General features: G+C 47.5%; 1 protein-coding gene across 1 annotated transcript in view; it reads right to left on the minus strand.

Moving 5' to 3' along the window:
- ARHGEF7 (Rho guanine nucleotide exchange factor 7) overlaps positions 1–26,301 on the minus strand; it is a gene marked incomplete at its 5' end in the record, with an annotated part of 126,809 nt that overhangs the window by 81,077 nt on the left and 19,431 nt on the right. Inside the window, one exon of the mRNA XM_082675796.1 lies at positions 17,682–17,768. Coding sequence (XP_082531922.1) covers positions 17,682–17,768 — 87 coding nt within the window. The remainder of the gene's footprint in view (positions 1–17,681; positions 17,769–26,301) is intronic.

Below are 26,301 nucleotides of genomic sequence, written 5' to 3' on the forward strand. Positions count from 1 at the left end.
GAGGACAGGTGAGTTCCGGCTCCGAACAAGATGCGGCAGACACACTCTCCTATTCCTCCGCCTCAGTGCAGCAAAAAGCCCTGGGCGTCCATGTAGAACAAACGTAGGACAAGACAGTGCTGGACATGACAGGCCAACTGCCCACGGGCTTCAAGACCTGAGAAACAACATGGCAGTGGGTCCTCTGCATCTTCTTTGTGCTCCCCCAGACTGGGTGCTGGAGAAGCCTGCAATCCAGACACACCAAAGGGTGCAGACTAACAAAGTGCCGGGAGAAGCCTGCCCTCTCCGGCCAGAGCACCAGGACAGGAGCAGCCCGGCAGACAGGAAACTTGTCGACAGTAACCAACCCCCCACCAAAGCCCGCAGGAAACACGGCCCACCCTACCAAGGCCTTAACAAAGTGCCCTCCCTCGGCCCTGCCTACAGGGGCCCGCAGAGTCACACTGAGTTCCTCAGCTTTCAGACAGGAGTAAAGTCTAAGACGATAAACCAAGAGATACAGGCTTCTGGCTCATTATTTATAAAGGGAGCTACTGAAAAATTAAGAATCACCGAACAGTGCAGTTAGTAAAATGTGGGACACAGAGGGGCTGTGAGGACTCAGGGCACGGGTGCCAAGTCCTGTCCTTTCATGCGGATCTAAAGGAAGCCAGAGCAGGACAGACAGGAGGAGCCGGCTTACAAGAGGATTTCACGGGTAAAAACGAAAGGGCTTTGAAAGAATGAGCTATTACAGTGAGAAAATGAGAAAGTACGAGTACGTCACAAACTATTCAACGCTACGCAAGTTTAACTTTCACCACACACACGAGACGTTCAAAGGAAGCTTGAGTGACCAGAAAAGTGAGAATCGTAGATGGTGCTTGACATGAGACTTCAGGGTAGATGCGAGATCAAACCATCCAGATGGAGGTGTTCAGACCATTTCATACAGAAATAAAGCCAAGAAAAACTCAGCTGTGACCAAACATTTTCATTCAGAACATCTTTGTTTTTTTCTGAAAATTAGGCGCCAGTACTTCTACCTAAATGCAGTAAAATGCTACATCTCTCTCTGCCTTTCTCTATTTAACTTCCTGTTTCCAGCACGTGTACATCGTGCACTGATTTCAAAATAAGTACTGTTTACTAAAGCTTGCCAGCACAAACACAATGCTAATATGAGGACAACGTGGCCACTGGCACGCTGTCTCCCCAGAATTCTTCACCACTTACTGGTCTTAATTCCACCTTATAGGGCTATATTTGAGTCCCCAGTGCTGGGCCCAATTTCTCTTAATAAAAAGTTTTCTCAAACATTTGGGCACTTGTCTATCTAGTCTGAGCACTCCCTTCCAAGCCTATTATGATCTCCAAGAGAACGCTAAAATTTTCCCATCAAAGTTCAAGGTTATCACATACCCCCAAGCAGTTAGGACCCGGAACGCCACAATTCCCCTGTAATTTCTCTTTAGGACAGTTCACCAATTTTAGGACGTTTTGTTGGTTCAACTCCACAAATCAGCTTGAGAAGCCTGGAGGAAGCAGGAAGCAGCGGCAGGCCCCACCCACCCAGGGGTACCCAACCTGGCCAACTGGAGGGTCTCCTTCTCTCTCTAAATCCCAACCCCATGTCACCGTCCCTCCTGCAGGACTTACAGTCACTGCCCTGTAGCCCAGTTACATAGATTCATTTCATGAGCCACACGACGCTCCACGATGCGTCTGGCAGACACATGTTGTGCCTCTGTGTCTCCTCAGGACAAGGCTCAGGGAATGTCCTCATAAATCCTGTGCAGACTAACGGCACCTGGAAAAACACGTCCCTGTTCTACACTCACAATGAAATAGAAACTTACTCTTCAGTCTCCTATAACACATTCTACCCAATAAATGCTCTGGTTGAAGGATCCACCACCTCATCCTATCTGAGCTGTGTACCAGTCATCCTAGGAACGCTCCAGTCGCATAAGAATTCAAACTCTCCTCTCCCAGGGCCGGTTCTAAAGTAAGATTCCAACAAGATGATGGAAAACGAGAAGGGAAGTTTCCAGGTCTTCTCTTGGCAAAGAGGTGTCAAATCTGAAGCTGGACCAACATGAGACTCTCCCTATACATACATCCCATCCCCTGAGCTGCCTGGTCCTTCCTGGTCCTCCAAACATCGCCATTTGACTGATGTGCTTCAAACTCCTGACCATGATCCTCAATAGAGAATGCATTTTACATCACAACCAGTACACACACACACAAAATCCAGACAGCTGTTGTGCAATCTGAATTTTTAATAAATTCACCACTAAGTAAGAGATAAGCGGTTAACAAATGCAACAAGGATAGAATTTATTCAGGCTTTAAATAAAGTTGCTAGTGAGCCATGGGTTCTAATTTCTTTATTCTCCAGTTATAAATCTTTCATTACACTGAATGGCTTTAACTGAGTTACATATTACACCCAAAATGATGGAGGGATATGTAGAAAATTAACATTCTGCAACTAAACCCCCTAAATCTTAAGTAAAGTCCCTCTTCAGTTGCATGGTGCAGATTATTTATAGCTACATTAACACATTCATTACAAATTCAAATTGCATGAATTATAGACACTACATTCAATGGTTCCCTAGAGAAGATCAAATGCCCAGGTGCCCACCGTCTTCCCTCTTAACGGAGCTTCCACCAACTGGAGGGCCGCTGTCCCCTTCTCCCAGCTGACCTTTAGTTCTACATGTGTAAGTTCTGGAATCTCTGTAAACCTGGATTCAAGTACCAACTCTGCCCCTTAGTGACTATTAGAGATCAGGCATATTCCCTCACCTCCCCACGTCTCATTTCTCCTCTGTGTACCGGGGCTCACTGCAGCTACCTGGCAACACTGCCTTGTGGCTGCTTCGGTGCTTAGGAGCCAGTCAGCAAGCTGCTATGCGGCTTTAAAGGCCTTGACAGGCACACCTTGGAGATATTGCAGGTTCGGTTCCAGACCACTGCGATAAAGCGAATATCACAATAGAGTCCCATGAATTTTTTGGTTTCCCAGAGCAAATAAGTTATGTTTATACTGCAGTCTGTTGAGTGTGCAACAGCATTATGTCTAAGAAAAAAAGGTGCATGTCTTAATTTTAAAATACTTTATAGCTAAAAAATGCCAACCATCATCTGAGCCTTCAGCTAGTCATAGTCTTTTGCTGGTGGAGGGTCTGGCCTCGACACTGATGGCTGCTGACTTTTCAGGGTGGTTCGTGGTCGCTGAAGGCTGGGGCGGCTGCTGCAATTTCTTAAAATAAGACAACAATGGAGTCTGCCACGTCGACGGACTCTTCCTTTCACGATTTCTCTGCAGGATGCGGTGCTGTCTGATACCATTTTACTCACAGTGGAACTTGTTTCAAAATCGCAGTCAGTCCTCACACACCCTGCCGCTGCTGTATCAACTAAGTTTACATCATATTCTAAATCCTTTGGTGTCATTTCAACCACCTTCACAGCCTCTTCACCAGGAGCAGATTCCATCTCAGGAAACCACTTCCTCTGCTCATCCATAAGAAGCAGCTCCTCGTCCGTTAACGTTTTATTGTAAGGTGGCAGCAATTCAGTCCCACCTTCAGGCTCCACTTCTAGTTCTAGTTCTCTTGCTGTTTCCACCACATCTACAGTTCCTTCCTCTACTGAGGTCTTGAACCCCTTGAAGTCATCCATAAGGGTTGGAATCAACTTCTTCCAAACTCTGTTAATGTTGGTATTTTGACCATTTCCTATGAATCACAAATGTTCTTAATGGCATCCGGAACGGTAAATCCTTTCCAGAAGGTTTTCAACTGACTCTGCCCTGATCCATCAGAGGAATCACCATCCGTGGCAGCTGTAGCCTTACAAAATGCACTCTTTAAATAATAAGACTTAAAAGTTGGAATTCCTCCTTGATCCATGGGCTGCAGAAAGGATATAGTGTTAGCAACATGGAAACAACATTAATCTCATTGTATATCTCCATCAGAGCTCCTGGGTGACCAGGTACATTGTCAATGAGCAGTAACATTTTGAAAGGAATCTTTCTGAGCAGTAGGTCTCAAGAGTAGGCTTAAAATATTCAGTAAGCCATGTTATACACAAGCGTGCTGCCATCCAGGCTTTGTTGTCCCATTTACAGAGCGCAGGCAGAGTACTTTAGCATAATTCTTAAGGGCCCTAGGATTTTCAGAATAGTAAATGAGCACTGGCTTCAACTTAATGTCACCTGCTGCATTAGCCCCTAATGAAAGAGGCAGTCTGACCTTTGAAGCCAGGTACTGACTTCTCCTCTCTAGCTATGAGAGTCCTAGATAGCATCTTGTTCCAATAGAAGGCTGTTTCATCTACATTAAAAATCTGCTGTGTAGTGTAGCCGCCTTCACTGATTATCTTAGCTAGATCTTCTGGATAACTTGCTGCAGCTTCCATATCAGCACTTGCTGCTTGACCTTGTACTTTTATGTTAGGGTGATGGCTTCTCTCCTTCAACCTCATGAAGCAACAACCTCTGCCAGCTTCAAACTTTTCTTCCGTAGCTTCACCTCTCTCAGCCTTCATAGAATTAAAGAGAGGGAGTTGCTCTAGATTAGGCTTTGGCATAAGGGAACGTTGTGGCTGGTTTCATCTTCTATCCGGCTCACTAAAATTTTCTCCATATTACCAATAAGGCTGTTTTGCTTTCTTATTTGTGTGTTCACTGGAGTAGCACTTTTAATTTCCCTCAAGAACTTTTCCTTTGCATTTTACAACTTGGCTAACTGTTTGGTGCAAGAGGCCTAGCTTTTAGCCTATCTCAGCTTTTGACACCGCTTCCTAAGCTTAATCATGTCTAGCTTTTGAATTAAAGTGAGAGACGTGCAACTCTTCCTTTCACTTGAACACTCAAGAGGCCACTGTAGGGTTATGAACTGGCCTAATTTCAATATTGTTGTGCCTCGGGACAGGGAGGCTGGAGGAGAGGGAACGGCTGGTTGGTGGGGTGGTGAGAACACACACAACATTTATTAAGTTCTGCCGTCTTATGTGGGTGTGGTTTGTGACAACCCCGAACAATTACAATAGTAACAAAGATCACTAATCACAGATCACCATAACAAATATAATAATGGAAAAGTATGAAATACGTTGAGAACTACCCAAATGCGACACAGATATGAAGTGAGCGTGAAGTGAGCTAATGCTGTCGGAAAAACAGCACCAACAGACTTGCTCCACGGATGGTTGCCACAAACCTTCCATTTGTAAAAACTACAGTATCTACAAAAGTATGGGAAGTTTGTACACAGGTATGCGGAGCTCAGAAGTGAATAGCTAAGTTCACAAACAGTACCGGTCTTCAGATTCTGGAAAGCAGAGGTAACATTTTCTCCTCTCCCACATGCCAAAATATACACAACTTTCTAGCTCAGATCCCAACACCTCCCTCAAATGTCCCTTCCTGACCAGAGCTTGAGGTCCCAGAGGCAGCCTCGTGCCACAAGTCCCCATCGGGCAACCCCGAGAGGAAGGAGCCCCGGGCAAAGGGCTCTGGGGCCCCGCCCCACAGACTGCATGGCTAGTACAAAGGGAAAGGGCACCTTCACAACGGAGAGACCTGGTGGACGTCACCTTAGCCAAGTGATGGAACTCAGCGCCGGCAGCACAGAGCACGTCAACATCGTAGGTCTGATACGACCCACCGGAACACAGAACAGCACCTGTGCAGAATTCCTGCCTAAAACGTTTGACCTGAATCAGATCCTGTCCAGACTGTGGGGCAGCCTACATGATAACAATCCCAGATTCTTCAAAAACGTGCAAGTCATCAAGGATAACGGTGGAGGAACCGTTCTGGAAACTACAGAGACCAACGAGACACGACAAACTGAATGCAACACAAGACCTCTGTTTGGTGCCTGTGTTTAAAGAAAAGCCACAAAGGTCACCTGGAGACCACTGGGACCGCGTCTGAGACAGCATCCCTGGAACAGTGTACAGTGTCGGGGCTGTGCCAGCAGGACATGGTTGCACAGGAGGAGGTCCCCGTTGTACAAATGCACGTGCTGAGAGCACGAAGAGGCCAGTGGCACGATGCGTGCACACGGTTAAATGGTCAGTGCAGCAATGTCTGCACAACGATGGAGTGAAGGCACAGGGCACTTACACTAGTCTTCCTGCCTTTCTGCTAGTTTTAAACCTCTCAAAATAAAGAAAAGGGGGGCAGGGCTTCCCGGGTGGCGCAGTGGCTGAGAGTCCGCCTGCCGGTGCAGGGGACGCGGGTTCGTGCCCTGGTCCGGGAGGATCCCACGTGCCGCGGAGCGGCTGGGCCTGTGAGCCATGGCCGCTGAGCCTGCGCATCCAGAGCCTGTGCTCCGCAACGGGAGAGGCCACAATAGTGAGAGGCCCGCGTACCGCGGAAAAAAAAAAAAAAAAAAAAGGGGGTGGGGGGCAGATTATGAGGCTCTCTCTCGCATCCCCTCGCCACTCTGGCTTCACTTTTAAGTAGACAGCGAAGACTCCACTCACCATCCACAGTTTTCCTGTAAAGGTCTCACGGAACAAGGACTCAAACCAGCGACCTGACAGGCCCCCGTCACTTCAATCGCGGCCACACCAACTTCCCTCAAATGCCCGGCACAGCCAGGCTGGCCTCATTCTGCCACAAGAAGTCCGGAGGAAAGCAGACTTCCCTCTCGTCTCCTCAGCTGGCCAGGCCCCTTGGCCCTTCGGCAAGCCTGGGGAAAACACACGGCTCCCTCTCCCGGCCAGACCGCTCCTGATGTCACCAAACCGTCATTTAAAGGGCCTGCCAGGTCAGCTTTAAACACGAACTAATTAAATCAGATACTCTCCAAGGGGATGCTGGAATCACTACCTTAAAAGCTCCACAGTCTACAGCCCAAGCGGGCACCACGATCTACCTATTAGTCTTCCTGAAGAGCACGTGCACGCACGTCATTAACCCCAGAGCATGGTGGAAGGTACTAACGGTCGGAGGGAGTGAGGCCCTTCCCTTCTCAGCTCAAGGACCAGGCACTTTCTCTAAACTACCAGGGAAAATACCCACTACACACCAAATAAATTGGGTCCAAAATTTGGGACAAATTAGGTCAGAAATGCATATTCTGGCTAGGAAGTTCATTTTTTAAAACATACAAAATGCAGATCTTCACATCTAAACATGGTCTGAAAGGCCTCGAGATTTGTTTTGCTCTGTAATTATTCACTGGGAATCTCTCCGCTCGCTGGTTCCCAGGACTTAAGGGAACTCCTCAGGGACACAAACTGCTTTAGGGCAACGGGGGGAAGGGGCTGCGCCTTCCTGCGAGACCAACGGGGAAATGCCTGTCAGGAAAAGGGGTCCCCTTCCTGAGAGACCAATGGGGATTTTCTTGATTTGTTTTAAAATGAAAATGTCAATAGAAAAGTGACAGCTAAAAGATATTCAAAGAAGTCTGTTTTACTAGACTTAAAAAAGGTGGGAAATAGGAAGTAAAAGAGGGGAATGAGGTCAAAAGGCAGGACCCCAAGTGACTAGAATTTCCTACGGCCAGAGAAACAGGCGGTCGCACCAGCTCAGGACTCTCCCCATGTGCAGGCAGAACGCAGCGTCCAACAGCAGCTGCTCTACCTGAGTCGCTTCCCAAAGGCCACTGGGCCGTGACCAGTTTGCAACAGGAGAAAGAGCGTGTAGAGGGACAAGGGCACACGGCAGAGCGGCACGTGGGCTTCTCCAACACACAGCTGCCCGCCCTGCTCCAGGCCCTCCCACGGCCTTCCACGGTGCGGCCAGAGGACACGGTGGGGACCAAGAACGCAGCCCTGTGCGCCACCTCGGCACATGGAAACAAATGTCCCCCCCGAGGCTCCCACCAAGAGCCCACCCAGCTGACACCCCGTCCAGGGCCTGTGAGACCCCGAGCACAGAGCCCAGCCGAGCTCACCGGACCGCCGGCCTCACTGCAGAGCTGAGAGGCAGGAAATGGCAGTGTTTCTGCCACTACATTTGGGGTCATTTGTTAGGCAGCTACAGAAAACCAACACACGACACCAGCTGTCTCACAAATAAGATGCAAGAACTGAGATCAATTTTACCGCAGAGCAGCTATAAACCCACTGAAACCAAAACTTCTGTAAGAGATCTAGACTCTCAACGCAGTTCTCCCTTTGGCAGAAACTGAGGCACCTTTCTCATTCCAGTTGATAGGAGACTTAGTGCAACAATGCAAACAATAGTGAATGGAATGAAAGTACTCTTATCGATCTTAGAAAAATGTAAGTTTTTTTGTTTTTGTTTTAAACAAGTCAGGAGATGCATCTGCTACCCTGCAGTACTAAAGAAAGCACTTCCGGGATCAATTCTCCCCTCTCGGCTTAGTGAAGTGGGCGGTGGGCTCCTAGCCTCAGAACCGGAACCGCACTGGCAGCCGGATATCACTCCCTGGGATACACAAGAGCTGCTCCAGATACTCTTCCAAATGACTCAGAGTAACCGACACAGGACTCCACAGGATCCGAAGCTGCCTTCAGGCTCAATTCAGGTCACAAGGTGAAGCTAACAGACCCGCTGGCATGCCTCGATGCTGCAGCTACTGCTCAGCTAAGCACGACCTCATTTTAAAGCACCATCTTTGGCACAGGCTGGGCATTAGCCAGGTAGCCTCCGTCTTAAATGAGCACCTTGCGTGAAGGAGCTCCAAGAGGGAGCTCTGACAAAACGAGCAGCTGTGGAAAGACGCAACAACTAGAATTTTACTAATAAATGCCCCTCGAAAGCGACAAGCTAACCATTATCAACACAATAAACTGAAGTAAAGATGTCGCGGTGTCTCATCTTCTGCCTCCCAGATGATCACACAGACCCATTCCAAGGTCTACAGATTATCCTCTTCAAAGTCGCATTTTACAGAAGAAGAAACTGAGTCCCAAAGGGGCTACGGGTCCTTATCTGCCCCGAACGTTTCCAGACATCTTCTGGGGATCTGCCCTCATACAAACCCAATTCATGGACATCCAAACTGAGGTCTGACCCAAGAGCGGAGACCAGCAGGGTGTCTACCTTCAAAGCCCTACAGAGCGTCCTGAACGCACCTGTCCTGTATGCTGGCACCTCCTCGGCAGCTGGCCACGGCTGAGACCATACTTCCTGCAAGGGACAGTCCATTCCCATGAAGAGCGTCTGAACGACACATCAGAACCCTGCAACATGAGCTAAAAGGGTAGAGGCACAATCGTTCACATGGATAAAGTGAACGTTAACGGACTAAACCTTACTGCTGTCCCGTCCATCTTGTTCATCCTTGGTCTCAGGCATTCAACACAGATCTGACCTGAGTGCCTATGCGTGCCAGCACTGGGACCCTTGTGTATTCACAGTGCCCTCGAGGTTCCCAGGCCAGTGGGCTGGATGAGGAGGGAGAAGCTTCACTGAAGACTGCAACCCTGGCTTTGCAGGACACGGACACGTGCCCAGCCCAACACCCAGCCTCTAGCCGAGCCCCTTCCTGGAGGCTCCGAAGAGTCAGACACAAAGTGAAGAGACATGATTCCAATTCCTCCAAGAGAGCCGTCCTCCGCTTTCACTCCACAGTTCTCCTGCCTCCCACCCTCCACCACCCAACAGTGGTCAACAGTCCTCAAAAGGACCCTTTGGAAAAGCAGCCCCAGGTCCGTGTGCTGCTTCCTGTCATTACTACTGACAGGCGGGAGGAATGGCGGCTGCCTTGGAAGCTGCACTGAACCTCAGTGCACGAGACGAGGAGGTGCCCTCGCGGCGGGGACGGACGCGGGCCGAGCTGCCGCGTCCCATCTCAGCCTCGCTCCTCCGTCTCCTCCAGCCCGGGTCAGGGACACAGCTCACTGGGCTCACCCAGCCTGCCTGGGACCAGCCTGGGGCTTTAGCCTCATCGATACGACAAGTGACAGGAGCTTAAAATATCCGAGCCACCTCCACTTTTCCCATTTCACCCTTAATTCCACCTTGCTCTGTTCCTGAACCTCTTCGGGAAGCTTCTTAAGGGGTGTCACTGTTCAGGAGGCCTCTGATGAGCAGGACGGTGGGCTGCTCCACCTTCACTAGCTGCGGACGTAGGCAGGCACCCTAAACCAAGCCAGCGCCTTGGTTTCCTAGTCACAGCGCGGGCAGAACGATCCAACCTGAGAGAGCTGCTTGAAGACTGAGCGAGCTGACCCGCGTCTACGGGGCAGGGCCCAGGATGCAGTGGGCACTCAGGGGCCGCCACTCATTCTCGCCACCTCTCGGGCTCCTCTAAGAGCACCGCCACCAGGGGAAGCCCAGCGCAAACTGAAACTGCAGAGCTCGTCAGAGGGGGACAGCAGAGCATTAAACCCAGCACGGGGCTCCGCGAGACGACTCGGTGGCATGCCCACGAGGCCAGCCCTGCCAACAACCAAGCTCCCCTGAGAACCCCCGCTAGGAGTCAGGCTAAGAGGACTGCCCTGCGATCCTCAGTTCACCTAGTCCAGCCCGGGCACACCGTGCCCGGCAGAATGCAAACGCTGGTTCGCACCCACTGGGCTGTGACCCGAGACCTCCTCACCACCTCAAGTCTCCACCTCCTCGGCTGCAAAATGGGGAAAGCACCACCTCCTCCGCAGGACATCTGGGAGGATTAGACGATACAGCACATATGAAACGCCTAGGCACCTACTTTGTACCTGACAAATGCTAACCCCATTTAATTCCAAGCTGACTGCCCACCCCCAGCCTCTCCAGTGACCTAGACTCGCGCGGTCCAACGTGGGGCCGCCTGCCTTGTGAGCTGCTGAGCGCTTCCAGTGTAGCTGATTCAGAGTGAGAGGTGCTGTGAGTGTGAGAAACACACACCAGATTTTAAAGACTTAATGTGAAAAGACAAAGTAACGTCAATAATATTTTAATGTTAACTACACGTTGAAACAAGAACATTATAGGTACACTGGGTTAAAGACAACGTATTATTAAAAATAACTTCATGTTTCTTTTCACTTTTTTTTAACGTAGTTTCCAGGAAGTTTTAAAAAAACAAATGTGGCTCACATTATATTTCTATTGGGTGGTGCTGATCTAGACAATGAGACACCCGAAGACCTGAAGGGAAGTCTAGTTCTCCACAGTGGAAAGCAGCCTGGATGCAGAAGGGACTAACCACTCGCCCACAGGACAGCTGGCCAGGCTCTACAATGGAACACAGAGGGTGAACGCAGACACTGTCTGCCAGGAAAAATTAAATAGAATCATAATATCAGAGTAGAATTTGACATTCTCTGCTTATAAGTACCTACAAGATATTCAGAGAATAGTTATTCATCTCCTAAATGACTTTTTAATTACTTACTGTGTCTCAACTTCTTTAAACGGCAAGTTCTGGCAAAAACATGAATAAACTGACTTCAAGAATTGAGTCGGTCAATAAATACTACATCATTACCTACCACTTCCAGCTCACCATGGAGTCAGGAGCACAGGTGACCAGCTAAGATGACAGACTGCTGTGTGACCTCAAACACACCTTCAGTACAAAGTTGTAGCAAACAACTTTACCTGAATCTAGGTCGAAGGTAACACCTGGGTGGGGCATCTCATTCCCAGGGAAAGGACTATATACCTTTGTCTTTGTTTCAATTAATCCTGAAGCCTACATCAACAAGTTTCAAGTTTTCAGATGAGCATGGCTTAGTTATTCCAACAGTATTTTTAAATATTCTTTTGGAGAAAATCTCAATCATAACCTTGTTAAAAATCTAGAAGAGAATTGAGCACGAGGACAAAGAAGTTTAACAAAAGAATCTGTCTGTCGGAAATACACAAAGAAGACGAACGTTTTAGAAAGATAAGTTCTTTCCCTAACTCATCAGCCCATCAGCCTAGCTGATTACAACACTGGAGAGCCCGCCTAATACCTTTCCCTTCTCTCCCGACTTTAAAGACAGAAAATGAAAACTTCATCACTCACACAGAGGGAAATCGGCACCTCTGCACACAGTCTCAAGCCGTGCTTCCAGCCAGAGTTCCCCCTTTACAGAGCGACCCCGAAACAGCCAGAGGTTACTTGTCAGAAAGCTGGAAGGAGCTCTGCCAACGTCTACAGTTTTCAACTTTGATTTCCTAGGCTAGCAGCTTTCCTTTCACATCCTCCTTTGCGAGTCCAATGGAGGAAACCTTGACTGCGTCATATCTGCTTTTGTTTACCATTTACGCAGAAATGCGGGCACTGCAGACGATAGAAGAAAGAAAAGCCAAAATGTTTACCCCAAGGGGCTTCCATTTTCCCGAGGGCAAGAGAAGCAACTGATACAGGCAGTCACAGGACTGACTGCAAAGGCGTGCTCTCACACACTGCTACGGGCAAGGCAGAAGGATAAAAATGTCTCTGGAGACAATTGGGCAATAGTGCTTTAAATGTTTAAAAGCCCCTACCTTTGACCTATGCACTGCCCTACCAGGGAATTTCTCCTTCAGAGATAATCAAAGATGCAGGATTCTGTACAGAAATGGCCATCACACAGATCACTGTCTACCACAATGAAAACTCAGAAACAACCTCTACATCCAAAAGTGGGGATTAGCACCACGAACTACGGAGAAGCCATTAAAGATAACTCGACAGATATTGAACACAAGAGAACAGCCACTACGTTAAGCTAAAGCACATTATAAAACATTTATACTATGATGTCATGGATATTTTAAAAGCATATTTACGTATGTGCAAAGCGGGGGAAAGACTGAAAAATATACACTAATTTTCATATTGGTTATCTCTAGATGGCATCATTATATAATTATTTTCTTCTTACATTTCTCCATTTCCTGAAGTCTGTATAACTGAATATGGATTATGGGGTAAAGTTTTTCAAAAATACATACCAACGTCGTTCAAACTACAAGAAAACATACCAGTAACAGCCACTGTCTATTTAGCACCAAAAACACGTGAGGCACTGTTCTAAGTGCTATATGCTAATTCATTTATGCTAATTCACTTAATCCTACAACAAATATGAAGGGCCTGCATCGTGGTGATGCCCCTTATCCAGGTGGTAGAGCTGGCAAGAGGCAGAGTGGGACAGAAACCCAGCGGGCTTCAGGCCAATGTGCTTACCGGCCCTGCGAAGCAGAAAGCTGATATTCATGGGCAACCACCAGGAGGTGAGCAAGGCCCTGCAAGTACACAGGGCGCTTTTACTGAAGGCCCAAATCGCAGTGGGAGAGCACGCCCAGCTGACTGTTCAGCGCCCGCCCCAGCACGACCTGCTCGCAGCTGCTCAGCACCATGTGCACAATTCCCGGGAAGTGAGACAAACTGGGTTTTCGGTGAAAAGTTACTCTGTGAAGTGGCCAACTGCCACTGATGGTGATACAGGTGGAGAGGCCTAAGAAAGTAATAACTCAGCGAACAGATATAACGTTGTTAAAAACAGGTAAAAAATAAGACGGCATCCGAGCCAGCAAAGACTCACATCTGTGATGTGAACAAGTCCACCACTCACCCTGCAAAACAAACACCAAAGCGCCACCAAAACAGTCTCATAGAGCGAAAGTCGGAGCGTTTCCTCCTCGACAGTCTCACGGTCAAGGGAACAGTTTTCTTTCACAGTTTTAAGCACTAATAAACGACTACGGCATTATTTCCCTTACATAGATCTGCCTGTTCCGGCTTACCTGTGGTCATTACAGACATACATTAGTTTGCAACTGCTGACGATTTACCTAACCACACAGATTAGTATAAAGTGAGTAATGCTGCATCCCAAACCGGACACCACCTGCTTCTCCAGGAAGGGTCCAAGAAGCAGGGCTGCCTGCAGCAGTGGAAAAGCCCCTCACTCAGGGCCAAACACCAGCTCCGTGCCCCAGCTCCGCACCCCCAGTCCCCTCAGCGGGTTGCACAGCCCCGGCTGGCCTTTCTGCTTACTGCCAGCATGGAGACTCTCACATCCACCCCCACTCCCCAGGACCTGCTGAACCTCTGGAGATGGGTCCACACATCAGTATTGCTTAAAAAGCCCAACAGCAGCCCTGTGGCTAACGTTCAGGCAGTTAATAGTGAGAACTGACGAGTCAGGCTGTGTCTCCTTCCTGTAAAACAAGGACTGTAATAACTCAAAAGACGAAGGAGCAAACTAAGACAACACGTGGAAGTCCTTTAGAAAGTGTTACAAATAACCAAAAACAGCGTGCTATTGAGAACTGATATCAGGGGTCAGATGGAAACTCTGGAAAACTACACAAAGACAGGACCTGGTCAGCATGAGCAACCTTCTCTCTCACACACGACGTTGCCTGCACGTCCAGGACAAGTTCTGTCCTTGCTACACGTGCTAGGCAAACGAGGGTTTCCAAACACAATATTCCCAAGCTGGAGACAATCACGGTGCCTGGCTCCTTGTATCAGTAAACTTAACTTTCTAGAAAAGTTCCAACTTTATTTATCAAGACATAATAGTTAAAAAAAAAAAAAAAGACATAATAGTTCTAAACAGGGTCATCTTACATCCTTATTACACCATTAGGAACATGAGAAAAAACCTAAATTCTTATCAAATTCCATACTATTTAAGGAAACAAAAAAGTCAAACAAGATGCTTGCTAGGAAGCAAACATTATATGAAAGATGAAAAGATCATCCAAGATATATGCGCTGTTTTCCTAAAAACAGTTTTCCAATTTTTAAGTTTTTTTAAATTTTCCAAATTTAAAAATGTTTTCCAACTTAAAACTTAAATTGCTTCTCAAAGTTTAACAATAAATGCAAATCGTACAATACTCCTTTAAAATTAAAACTCCTTTCATAATCAGAACTCATTAGGGGAATAATACTTGATTTTCCACAGCGAGTTAAGGTGTGTATGTGTTAAAATAACTGATAAAGTAATTATGACGTTCAGTTCCTCTCTTCCTTTAAGAAATCTGAAGACAGTTTTTTTTTAATAAATTTATTTATTTATTTTCGGCTGCATTGGGTCTTTGTTGCTGTGCGCGGGCTTTCTCTAGTTGCGGCAAGTGGGGGTTACTCTTCCAGTGCATGGGTTTCTCATTGCCGTGGCTTCTCTTGTTGCGGAGCACAGACTCTAGAGCACAGGCTCAGTAGTTGTGGCGCACAGGCTTAGCTGCTCCGTGGCATGTGGGGTCTTCCCAGACCAGGGCTTGAACCCGTGTCCCCTGCCCCTTAAGACAGTTTATAATGGTGGTAGACAAGAAAATACATATACCAAAGACAGGCAGTCTGTTACAAACACAATGCAGTCTAAACTAACCCCTGGAAAAACCTACCTTGACACTTATATAGAACAAAAGCTAATCTAGAATTCAAGCTATCAATCTTGAGTTTCATGTTTGTAATTTCAAAAGCTTTCCTGTCAGTCTCTTGTCTTCCAGCATTTTGTGAAAATGAAGTGTGTAGAGCTACAAAGTGTTTCAAAAGAGCCAAGTCCTTCCCTCCTCACTCCCTTTCCATGTATTTTTCTTTAAAAACACTGGGAAGCCACCCGCCACACTGCGTTCCATGTGTGAGGCTGTCTTTCAGTGAACAAGCCTGTCCCTTCACATCACAGATTACAAGTCTGGAAGCCCAAGTTGAGTCCATACCGTACAGAGTGACTAACAAATGTATGAGCCTTCTGATGTGCTTTTTTTTTTTTTTTTTTTTTTTTTTTTTTTTTTTTTTTTTTGCGGTACGCGGGCCTCTCACTGCTGTGGCCTCTCCCGTCGCGGAGCACAGGCTCCAGACGCGCAGGCTCAGCGGCCATGGCTCACGGGCCCAGCCGCTCTGCGGCATGTGGGATCTTCCCGGACCGGGGCACGAACCCGTGTCCCCTGCATCGGCAGGCGGACCCTCAACCACTGCACCACCAGGGAAGCCCTGATGTGCTTTTTTAAATTGTTACCTCTTCTGTAATTGAAAGTTTTAAAGTTTAACTTATAACTGAGCTTGAAAGAATGTTAACTAAACTTGCCTCTGTTGTAAATTTACTGGAAGAGATATTTAAATACCACAAAGTAAGCCATACTTGACTTCTTTATATAAAAGGAAACCTTTCCTACCAACTACAACTGCCAGGTCATCAGGCAATCACAAGTATTAACTGAAGGCCTACTATACGCCAAGCACTGCTCTAGATACTTAGGATGTGTTAGTGAACAAAGTCTCTTCTAGAACATCTTTAAATAAACTCAATTTAACAAAAATAGTAGCTATATAAAATTTCAACAGCAACCTTTGGAAAACTAAGGATGAGGTGTTTTGGTTTTTTTTACGTTCAACATTCTTTAAAACAATACCTTCTTGCAAAGTGAGTTTCAAATTTAGTCTAATGAGAAACTAAACTCAATAGTTTGAAGGGGATAATAAAATTCCTCAACAAAGGTCAAAAAAAACAAAAACTGCTACAAGCATTTATTATCACAGCCTAACAGGGAAACTCAATGATAAAACGACAAAGCCCATCCAGCAGAGGAAAAGACCTTTCTGAAACAATGTCTCTCCCACGCCTAAACAGCCACCATCTCCACTGTGGACTCTCCTCTGAGCATTTTCACTTATCTGTACATGATTTCCTCACAGACATCAAATGCTACCAACTTAGTGTTTCCAATCATATTCATAAAGACAGTAATTTACTCTTATCAAACTTCAACCAAGAGATAAGCGTTCCATATAGCCTTCCTCACAGATCTGATGACTTCTACATTTATTTCCCAAGAAACCTAAGAGACGGTTCTTTTAGGATACAATGGTTCTGTTGCAGATGCTTTCATATACTGTTACCTAGAAGCCTGGTATAATTCATCTCAGTACTCAGATAAGGAAACAAAGGCAGAGAGTGGTAAAGCCGCAGGTAGAAAAGGCAAGATTTAAACCCCCAACTGACTATAACCACATTAGTCTGTAATTTCCAAATAAAAAAGCAGCTACATTTCTGATCTAAAGTCCTATCCCAGGATTAAGAAAAACCACACGTGGTAACATAAGATGAAAAAGAAATTTCCAGGGCTTCCCTGGTGGCGCAGTGGTTGAGAGTCCACCTGCCGATGCAGGGGACACGGGTTCGTGCCCCGGTCCGGGAAGATCCCACAGGCCGCTGAGCCTGCGCGTCCGGAGCCTGTGCTCCGCAACGGGAGAGGCCACGACAGTGAGAGGCCCGCGCGTACCGCAAAAAAAAAAAAAAAAAAAAAGAAAGAAATTTCCAGAGAGCTGCTACTGAAAGACTGTATTTAGCACAGTGACAAAATTCTAAGCAACATGGAAATGACACCCACGCCCCAAGACATAGATTAACATGTCCCTAACCTAAACATCAACTGTCAGAGTAAGAACCACCTAAAGGGAGTGACACTTGGAGGACTGGGGGCCCATTTTCTTTCTCCCGGCTCCGCCTGATCACCTGCTTAGGGTTCTGACGGCTGACCCAGACCTGGATACGCGTCCCCCGAGAATCCCTAGGGCAGAGTTAAAGCTAAGGCAAGTACCAAGGAGTCAGAAAGCGCCCCTGCCCAACAAACGGCTGTCGAAAACGTGTTGTCACCTGCACCACGAGCTACTGTAACCACCTGTCCCCATCGCAGCGGGCAAAATGTGGGGCTCCTCCCTGCCCTGAGCCCGCAGTCGCCCCTGGGGAACCCGCGAGCCGAGCCCCGGGCGCCGCCGCTGCGGGCCGTTACCACGCCCGCCCGCCTCGCGCCCCAGCGCCCCGCCGGCCCCGCCACTCACCTCCAGGCGCAGGGACGCCCCGCAGCCTCGCAGGAACTCGCGGATGTTGCTCAGGCACTCGCCCTCGCTCCGGGGCTCCGGGTAGACCTGCAACACAGAGAACAGGCGCTGAGCGCCGCGGGCAGGCCGCGAACGCGCCCTGAGGGGAACGCGACGCGGCCCCGGCGGGCGTGCCGGCCGCGCGAGCGACCAGGGCGGGCTGCCCCGGCGGCCCGGAGCTAGCCCGGCCGCCCCCGGCGCCCGCCCGCTCGGCCGCCGCCTCTCCTCACCCTTTTTCCTTCCTCCGGGATGCACCAATCTCAGCCCCTTCCCTCACCAGGAAGTGGAGCGGCGCCGGAAGTGACGTCTTCAGACCGCGCCCCGGCAGGCCCCGCCCGCAACCTCTTCCGGTCCCCCGCCGTGAGGGCGCGGTCTCTTCTCTCGGCAGCTGGCGCTGGCCTTCCGACGCGGCCTACCTGGGCCGGCCCACGCGCGGACTTCTCCTCCCCGCACTTGGAGCTCGCCCTCGGACGCGGCCCACGTGGCCCGGCTCACGCGCGGATTCCCCATCCCCGCACCCGGCGCTCGCCTTCCGACGCGGCCTAGGGGGCGCAGCCCGCCCCGCCCGGAGGGACCCGGGAAAGCTTGGCCTCCTCCGCTTGAAGCAACCACGAAGGGACTGTTGAGAACCTGTTGTTTTCTCAGTTCTTCCCTGCCCCCGGCTCGGGGAGAGTGGAGCTGGAATTCTAATACGATGACTTAAAACAATTAGCGACGTAAATTATGCCGGCTGGGATTAGAGTGCAGTGTTTTCTTTTACTACATATAGACCGTGTGCTTCATCAATGATTAGCCAAAATAGCTGGTCCCTCGTCAGCGAAAAGTCAGCTGGGGAGAGATTGTGGCGAATGCAGCCTCCATCACAGGTGAAGAGCAGCGAGGGCTCCTGCAGACTGTCTGGTGCTTGGTCCGAGGCAGAGCTGTAAAGGCCACGGCCACACGTGTAAGCAGTTACAGCTTCCCAGGGCAAGAAACAAAGGAAACCAGGAACGGCACCGGTTACACAGAACTATCAAGGGAGAAGCCTGAGATCTCAGAAGAGCTTTTTGTTGTTGTTCTGAACAGCATGTGAAGACTTTTTACACTAAAGTATCGTACAGAATTCTAGCATTTGGGGACGTTCAAGACATTTTGTCCTTCTGTCCTCTAGGGGGAAATCACGACATTCCATTAGGCCTCTCTCAGGAATACAGTTTCATTTCAAAGTGGTCAGGTCTTCTAAAACTACAAAAGAAAACCAGGGTGTTGAGCAGTGCCAAGAGGGAGGAAATGACACTTTTTTTTCTCTACAGTTTAAAAATTCTTAGGAGTGCCAGCATATTTCCCTCCAAATACTGAACAGATTTGTTTTTTTCAGTGGAACTTGAGAGAGTGGAACAGCAAAGCTGCCTTCTAGTCCATTTTACTCCTCCCTCACACTGTTTTTGCATACAAATACAATCAATCCTCATTCACGGATTCTATATTTGCAAATTTGCCTACTCGATAATATTTATGTGTAACCCCAAAATCTGTATTTGCGGCACTTTCTCATTTATAGACGTGTGCAAAGCAGCAAAATATTTGAATTGCCTTATGCACACATTCCCAGCTGAATTTGAACAAGGCCATGCTCTGCCATCTTCTTGTAGCTCATAATGTAAGCAAATGTCCTTTTCACTCCACTGGTGCCACATTTTTCACTTTTTTTTTTTTGCTTTTTCTTGGTGATTTCACTGTTTTAAATGGCCCCCAAACGTAGTGCTAAAGCAGTGTCTGGCATTCCTAAGCGCAAGAAGGTTGTAATGTGCCTTACAGAGAAAATACGTGTGTTAGATAAGCTTCACTCAGGCCTGAGTTATAGTGCTGTTGGCCGAGAATTCAATGTTAATGAGTCAACAATACGGTACATCCAGAAAAAGGAAGAGGATATTCGCAGGTCTGTACGTGAAGCCGCTCCGGAAAGTGCTAAAGTAACTTCTGTAGTGCGTGATGGAGCTATGGAACAGATGGAAAAGCAACTAAATTTGTGGATTCATGAGATGACAAGCAATAAAAAGAGTGTAGTGGACAGTGTTGTTGTGAGGCTGAAAGCCAAAGAAATTTACGGTCATGTTACCCAGGGTCAAGAAAATGTTAAACCCTTCTCAGCTAGTGCAGGTTGGCTTGCACGATTCAAAAGGCGATACCACATGAAAAATGTTAAACTTGCAGGCAAGGTAGGTTCTACAGATCAGGAGGCTGCAGAAGAATTTAAAAAATACCTGCTAAGCATTATACATGAAAAGGGTTATATGGAAGAGCAGGTTTTCAACGCTGATGAAACTGGCTTATTTTACAAGAATGTTGGCAAACGAACCTATGTAATGCAAATGGCCTCCAAAACTCCTGGCTTTAAATCATTCAAAGACTGTGCAACCTTGCTATTATGTGCAAACGCCAAGGGTGACTTTAAGTGCAAACCCCTCATGGTACACAGAGCACAAAACCCACAATCACTTAGAGGGAAAAACTTGAACTGTATGCCAGTCCACTGGAGATGGAACAAAAAAGCATGGATGGCGTCCAAAATATTCTGGGATTGGTTCCACAACTGCTTCATCCCAGAAGCTGAACGTTATCTCCATGGTAAAAACCTTGCTTTCAGGGTTTTATTAATTTTGGATAATGCCCCAGTTCATTGCCGTGAAGAACTCGAAAATGCCCACCCCAACATAGAAGTTCTCTTCATGCCCCCAAACACAGCATCTCTTATCCAACCCCTCAATCAGGGCGTGATAAAAGCTTTCAAGGCACACTACGCCAGGGAGCTTTATAGCAAGGCTTTTGAGGCTCTCAACGCCAATGAGGAGACCACCATGATGGACTACTGGAAGTCAGTCACCATACGCAATGTTATTGATTATATCAGCACAGCCTGGGACAGCGTCAAGCAGGCTACTATCAACAATTGTTGGGGAAATGTTTGGCCAGACTGTGTGAAAAATTTTGAAGGTTTTGAAGGTGTTACAGAAAATATAACGAGCAGTGTCAAAAACATAATGCATATTGCACAACAGATAAGTGGAGAAGGTTTCAGTGACATGAAGGAAGGCGATGTGGAGGAAATTTTGGCAGAAGTGGCAGTAGAACCCACCAACAAAGACCTGGACGAGATGGCAAAACAAGGCGATGGAGTTAGTGATGATGAGGATGGTGATAGTCAGCCTGAGACTCCAAGAATCGTCCCTCTCACAGCAGCCAAAATAGCAGAATGGAATTCTGCCTTGGAAAAAATTTTCAATGACATGGAAAAGTGTGACCCTGTGCCCGAACGCAGCCTCACGTTTAAGCGCCTCACCTCCACCGCGTTCATCCCTTATGCCGAAACGCTTAAAGATTTGAGGCAAAAAGCCAAGCGGGTGAGGCTGAAGCAGTTTTTCAAGCCAGATTGGGAGGGCAAGTTGCTGACACCATCACCAAACTGGGAAAGCCAGACTCCTGAGGCAGAGCTGCCAGGTCTCACAGGCCACCCTCCCTGACATCTTCCTTCCTGAGTCTCCCTCCGTTCCCGTACAGCAAGCCGAGGTCACCAGGTTTAACCCCACCGTGCACTGCCCCATCACGTGTCCCATGGCTCCATCAACAGTAAGGTGGTTTCCATAAATTTTAAATGTTTGATCTTTGGTTAATGCTTTTTTTTTGGGGGGGGGCTTGCTTTCTTACATTATGCTGTAGTGTCCAATATACAGTGTGTATTTGTGTGTGTATGTGAGCGGTGAACATGTGTACTGTGTATGTGACTGAATGGAAGAGCTAAATTAGAATAGTCACACTATGGTAGACTACATTACATAATGCTGTAATTGAGATGGTGTTTTATTATAAAGATATACTGCATGTAATTATTTGTAAATATATATATATGTTAAATAAGCTATCTTTAAACAGAAATACACCTAAAAACAAGATTATGTATTGATTGGTTGACCAGATGTTGTGACCAGAGGTTCAAAGGAAACTAACCCTGTATTTCTCCATGAACAGTGGTTCAGTAGTTGCTAATTCAGTGGTCATGGTGCCCTTGTAGAATGTAACTACCACAAATAATGAAATCAACTCTACGTTTAAAAGTATTGATCCATAAGGATCTAATTGTTATGATTTCTCTTCTGAATTGAGTCAGTACAGCTATTGTGAGTTCCCAAATGATGGAAACATGTTACAGTTCTTGATAAAAATTATTAAATATAAAATGCAAATTTTATTTGGAAATATATATCTTCATGAGATGTATAGGGTTTTTTTTTAATTAGTTCATTAACCCATGGATAATCGTCACTTACTGCTGGAAAGAGATACGGACCAGCGCCAATTCTATTCCTATCTTGGGGTTTTTTTAATGCAAAAACTGAGAAACCTTGTTCATAAAAATAAGCACATGGAAATGGAAAGGAGTTTTGTTAGAATGCCTCTTTGAAGCCTTCTGAGTTACATAGCCAAAGTCCAGATATAATCTGTCATAAATAAAAACTTAAAATCATCAGCCAACAGCTTGATTGGGGTCTCCTTCAATTTCTGTGAAAGCTAAGAAGTACAACCCTGAGCTGCAACATGCAGTCATCAGAGTCACTCCCCTCCCAGCACCGGCACCCTTTGTGACAGCTGGGAGGCCTTCCACCTGGCAGCGTGCACCTCGGGAAGACAACAAAGGGTGAAGTGGGAGAAGGCCATTGTGAAAGGGGAGGTGGGACAGTCGGACCAGTGTGATGCTCCCCTTGCTCAGAGACAGCTGCTCTGGCTCCTTGGTTTTAGTTGAGCATGGATGCAAGCTGAGGACCTAGAAATGGAAATGGATTCCCTTAAAACTATCCTGAACTTTACCTAAAGCAACATACCTGTTTGGAGAACTGTAATGTAAACGAGTCAAAACTTTATAGTAAGTAGTTCCTAACTGTAACACACATACTGACCGCAAACAAGCCACTTGACCCCTCTACGTCTACACCTCTATCTCCAGTTTAAGGCTGACACGTTCAGCGTTTGTCAACAGGGCTGTTGGGAGGATCAGATGCATAATAAATTGGTCCGACAATATTGGACCTAGACTCCTGCCAGGTCATGTGATGAGCACTGTGACTGCAAAGAAGAGGGGGGCACAGCCCCTGCCCTCGGTGAGGAAGAACTGCTCACAGTGTGGCAAGTGCAGCCACACAGGTGTATGCTCAGGACCCTGGAGGCACAGACAGGGCAGGCCAGAGGCTTAGCCACCCCAAACAGTGACAACCGAGTTGGGGACGAAAGGGTGAAGAGGCAGATGGGACTGCATTATCAAGGGTGTGACACTTGAAAAGTCCATCATGTTTTCAAGGGTGGTGAATAATCAGGGCAACTGAGATCATGGGTGAAGCTGCAATGGAAAAAAATGCATTGGAGCGATGATGATACAAAAGGAGATATTTAAAAGCTCCCCCTCCCACCATATTTTGCTGAAGAAGCTGTATGAATGGTAAGTGAGCACATGAAAAAGTGTTGAGCATCATTAGTCATCAGGGAAATGCAAATTAAAAGCACAGATAACACTACCCACCCACCAGAGCAGTGAGATGGAAAAGGCTGACAGTATCAAGCGTTGGCAAGGATGGGAAGCAACTGGAGCTCCCACGCGTGACCGGTGGGAGTGTCAGGTGGTGCGCTTGGGAAACCGGCAGTTCCTTGCAAAGTTAAACATACCTAAGCCCCAGCAATTCCTCCCCTAGGTGTTTACCCAAGAGGGATGAAAACATATGGCCACAAAAAGCTGTGTTCAAGAATGTTTACAGCAGCTTTATTTACAGTCACCAGAGCCTTCAGAACCTGAAGGCGGGCTCCGCTCAGTGCATCTCCAGATGTGTTCAGAGAGGAGCTCTGGCCTCAGATGACCAACAGCTGCCCCATGTGCTTTCCAGAAATCCTCTCCCAAACTCGCCACGATAATAAACTCCAGGCTTTCCCGCCAAAACCTCTAATCAGGCAGAGCCATAGACAGCCCCCAAACCATTGTGATTTTCCTTTGAAATACGGCTTTTGTACTCAATATTTGGCAAGGGGTGTGTCTGACACTCTGAGAATTTGCTACAAACTAAATCACAAGGCAATGTTAAGGCCAGACTTCAGAGACCTCCGCAGCTGCCCAGCTCCCACCTTCTCAACTCCTTTCTACCACCCACTCCACGCCGGGGACAGCCAGCTCTACCCTCAGTCCAAATAAAGTGCCAACTAGAGGAGCTGCCTTCTCTCCACGTCTGAAGGAGTTTAGAGTTTTAGTTTCCAAAACTGCTTGAGGAAGAAGAATAGGCAGTTCTAGCAAGCAAAGAATTAACATAGGTTCAGTGTTACTGCAACACTTAAGATGGAGAGTACAGAAAACCGCTGCAGCTTGTAACAGCTGGGAAACACTCAGCTGCTCAGGAGCCTAGTTCCCAGAAGTGGTGGCCTGAACTGGTGACTTCCCAGGGTGCCTCCATGTCCTTATCCCTGCCCTCATTTTGTAAATAGTCTCTTTGTTAAACTCTCTTCAACCATTTCTGTTTAGCATGCCGTCTGTTTCCTGCTGGGACCCTAACCCAGTGAGCTTCCTGGTGGTACGGTTAAAAATAGAAAACAGTGTCACAGCAAAAGATGAGAAACAATTTAGGGAAAGGATTAGGTCAATTACAGTCCTGCCACAGAACAGACCACCAGCCTACCACACAGCATTTAAAAAGAGTCAGCTTTATATACTGTATGTCACAACCTCCTGGTTACAGTAGGTGTGGGACAAGGAACATGGGGAACAGTATGCAGGACATGCTGCCTTAGTGTTTAAAGAAAAAGCAAGAAGAAGATGTGCCTGGGTGTTCAGAAATGCATGGCCTGGGACTTCCCTGGTGGCGCAGTGGTTAAGAATCCGCCTGCCAATGCAGGGGACACAGGTTCGATTCCTGGTCCGGGAATATCCCACATGCCGCGGAGCAACTAAGCCAGTGCGCCACAACTACTGAAGCCCGCATGCCTAGAGCCCATGCTCTGTAACAGGAGAAGCCACCACAATGAGAAGCCCGCACGCCACAACGAAGAGTAGCCCCACTCGCCGCAACTAGAGAAAGCCCGCGTGCAGCAACAAAGACCCAACGCACCCAAAAATAAAAATATAATAAAATAAATCTTAAAAATAATAAAAGAGATGCATGCCCTGTCTCTGGAAGCACATGCTGGATAACAGGGGCTGCCTCCAGGGAGAGGACCCGGGGCTTGGAGGACAGAGGGGGAGAAGGGAAACTTGCTTTGCACTCTGTACTTTTTGGTACCCTTTGAATTTTGTACCACATGAAAGTATTATTAAATAAATACATTTTTAAAAAGAACACTCCATTCCAATGTTCTCACAGGTCAAGGTGCCTCCCCATTAGAAAACAGTCCTCTTTGGAGAGCCCAGCTGTCAGTGTGTTGGGGTCCTCGTGAGGCAGATCTCCACCACGCCATGCCAATATGCAACACTATGCTTAAAATCCTAAATTCACCACCTAATAATTAGCACTGAATGTAATGACCTGGTAGCCATGGCTTTATTCTAACTAGAGTGCAGCCGTCTCCTGATCAGGGACCACACTTGTCCATAGCTCTCCGCTCACTCTGCAGCCAGAGGGTTTCAGGGGAGTAAAGGCAGAGGTCTGCAGAGCCCACTTGGAGGCTACGGGGCGCCTCCTGCAAATCCATGGAAAACAGTGGCGCGCCCAGCAGGGAGCTCAAGGGCTTGGCGGCGAAACACCAGAGAGTAAATTCGCTCGCGAAGTGCGCGGCCTGGGTTACAAGTAGTTTCCTGGAAGACACTTCAGACACTTCAATAAAGTGCATTTTCCTCTGGCTTCCCTTCTTCATTATATCCCAAAGCCCAGCTCCTGTATGGATGCTATGGTCATCTGGGGGAAAATAAAGATGTCATCCATTAGTGTGGAGCTAGGCAAGCCATAAAGGGTGATCGGAAATAGGAATGCACTGAGTTCAGCCATCCCAGACATGGGGGATGTCAGGGGCAGGCGGACCAGCAAGACTGCGTGGCTTAAATTAGCTCGGCTGTCCCCTGAGGCTCGGTTCCCACAAGCTGCAAAAGCACATTTTAAGTCCTTCAGAGATGGTGGCGACAGTCCCAAATTGATACCAATGCCAAAAATGGACTTTTTAAAATGTGGGCATAAGCTTTCACCAGACTACCTAGGTTAAATTTCTCCACCGCATTTGTGTTTTGCTCTCCCGGTAATGTTAGATCAAAACAGGTAGGTGTGTAGTAATCGTCAAATGAGAGCAGTCTTGAAAACAGCACATGCCCTGTGGTGGCTGTGATCCAGACACCTGGGACGCAGAGGTGCACGGGCCAGGCCGTCATTAATGTCTTGTGCCTTCCTTAAGCAGACGCCATTTCTTACACCTCGGAAGGATCTTGAAACAGGGAAACAGGAGTACGAATTCCTAAGACAACTCAGATTGGGCCTTGTAATCAGAGATTTTTCTTAACTGAAGTTTCACCTGTTCATATGGAATAATCATCCCTTTTTTCCTCTCATTCTCATGCTTTCAACCCAACGGAAACATGTGTTTTGTAAAT

This window comes from Grampus griseus, assembly GCF_964374135.1.
Source record: "Grampus griseus genome assembly, chromosome: 18".
NCBI lineage: Eukaryota > Metazoa > Chordata > Mammalia > Artiodactyla > Delphinidae > Grampus > Grampus griseus.